At 36.3% G+C, this 1,963-nt stretch overlaps 1 protein-coding gene across 1 annotated transcript in view; it reads left to right on the top strand.

Annotated features, from left to right (window-relative positions):
* Positions 1-853, top strand: part of LOC107711557 (PWWP domain-containing protein MUM1-like) — a 2,467-nt gene extending 1,614 nt beyond the window's left edge. Inside the window, 2 exon segments of the mRNA XM_016516547.1 lie at positions 623-683; positions 780-853. Coding sequence (XP_016372033.1) covers positions 623-683; positions 780-794 — 76 coding nt within the window. The 3' untranslated portion in view covers positions 795-853.
* Positions 854-1,963: the final 1,110 nt, after the last annotated feature.

The raw sequence follows: 1,963 nt of genomic DNA, 5'->3' as shown, positions 1-1,963 counted from the left end.
TGCAGGTCTGAGTGTGCAGTTGGGCCTCCGGGCCTGCAGATAATCTTCCAAACAGCAGGTGGCACTGTCTGAAAAAACGATAGGTCTGAGCGTGCAGGTCTGAATGTGCAGGTCTGAATGTGCAGCTGGGCCTCCGGGCCTGCAGCTTCATAATGTTGGAAAAAAGCGCGTTCGGATTGCGAATCCGCCAAGCCTCCGTAATGAGTCCGCTAGTTTATTTCATATGTACTAAAACAACATTACGAGGAGAGGTGGGGAATATATTTGTCGAAATATAAATAAAAATAGACTTGAACTACATTTTGTGATGCCTCAGTTTTCCAACCAACACGGTTGGCAAAAGTGCAAACGCATCTGCAGGCACATTTCAATAGATTGGTCCAGCATGAAGGTAATATTTGCAGTGTGTGAATGTTTTATTTTATTAATTGGTTTATTTGTACAGGCCATCATTCATGGCCTTTGCGAGCTGCAGGGCTTGTCTTGGCAGGAGGCTGAAGAGATGTTCCTCCAGGGCCCCACTTATCACTCAAGGTATGTTTTCAATTTTTGTTTGTACAAAAACTGTTGGATTTTTGTGTTACACAACATTTCTGACAACAGCATTTATCTTTTCTTTTAGTGAAGTTGAGGAATTTGACAGAAGAATTGCTCGAGAAATGAAAAATCTCCCCAACAAGAATGTAAAGCATTTATTTTATTCTATGTTATTTAATATGTAGTATATACATTATTAACCCAATTATTTTTTTCACCATTTTTCTCTGCATTGTTTACAGCTCGATGACTTGTAGGACCTCATGAAAAAGAATACAAAAATAAAGTTTGGTGTGAGAAAATGACTCCGAGCACTATAATTTATTGTATGTAAATATAGAGTTAATGTTCATCCCCTAACTCAATACTAAAGAATGTGATAAATCCTTAATAATTAAGAAAACAATAAATGACTATGAAAATATTTAAGTAACTGAACAATTTATATTTACAAATACAATTAATAAAAATAAACCAGATTTAATGCATTAAATCATAACCTAGTATGTGTAATATTTTATATAATAATGCATTCAGTCATAGCGTAATATTTTATAGTAGAAAAATAGTGTAAATTGCAATCTATCAGCAATTGAATTCAGGTTAGGTAATCTTATCTAATCAGGTTAGATAATCTTCCAAACAGCAGGTGGCACTGTCTGAAAAAACGATAGTTCTGGGAGTGCTGGTCTGGTCTGAGCATGCAGGTCTGAGTGTGCAGTTGGGCCCCTGGGCCTGCAGCTTCACCCTACTCCTTACATCAGTGTGCGGACAATACGTTTGTATTTATACTCGATTTGCACATTACGATTTCACCATAGTTTAGCTTATACAGCAAACATGTACCAAGCACTTTTATCAAATTCTTACCACTCCCACATGACTAACAATACGCCTCAATGAACGAGCCCAACACTGATGTTTGGTATGACTCCAAAACTCAAAGAAAGTGTTCACTGATAGGCAGGCAGCTTCATAATGTTGGAAAAAAGCGCGTTCGGATTGCGAATCCGCCAAGCCTCCGTAATGAGTCCGCTAGTTTATTTCATATGTACTAAAACAACATTACGAGGAGAGGTGGGGAATATATTTGTCGAAATATAAATAAAAATAGACTTGAACTAATATTCTACAACCAAATTTAAATGAAAAAAAAAAGTTTATTCTCACCTGCAGTTATTCCTAAAGAGGGATGAAAAATTACCTAATGTTACATATACATTAAAATCCGGATAGCCAACTAAACTACCCGTCTCACACAAAGGAGGGAGATCCCATCCAAATAGGCCTATTATTAACGTACTCAAATCTATGATAATGCTAATAATGCTAAAGAGCTAACCTTAACTGGACATTCCACAACGCAATTTCAAAAATTAAAAACTACAACAAAGCAATTAACAACTTTATTAATGTTAATGTTACT

The sequence above is a fragment of the Sinocyclocheilus rhinocerous genome, unplaced genomic scaffold (genome assembly GCF_001515625.1).
Source record: "Sinocyclocheilus rhinocerous isolate Xijiao unplaced genomic scaffold, SAMN03320098_v1.1 scaffold1845, whole genome shotgun sequence".
Classification (NCBI taxonomy): domain Eukaryota; kingdom Metazoa; phylum Chordata; class Actinopteri; order Cypriniformes; family Cyprinidae; genus Sinocyclocheilus; species Sinocyclocheilus rhinocerous.
This window is presented reverse-complemented; position numbering and strand designations above follow the sequence as displayed.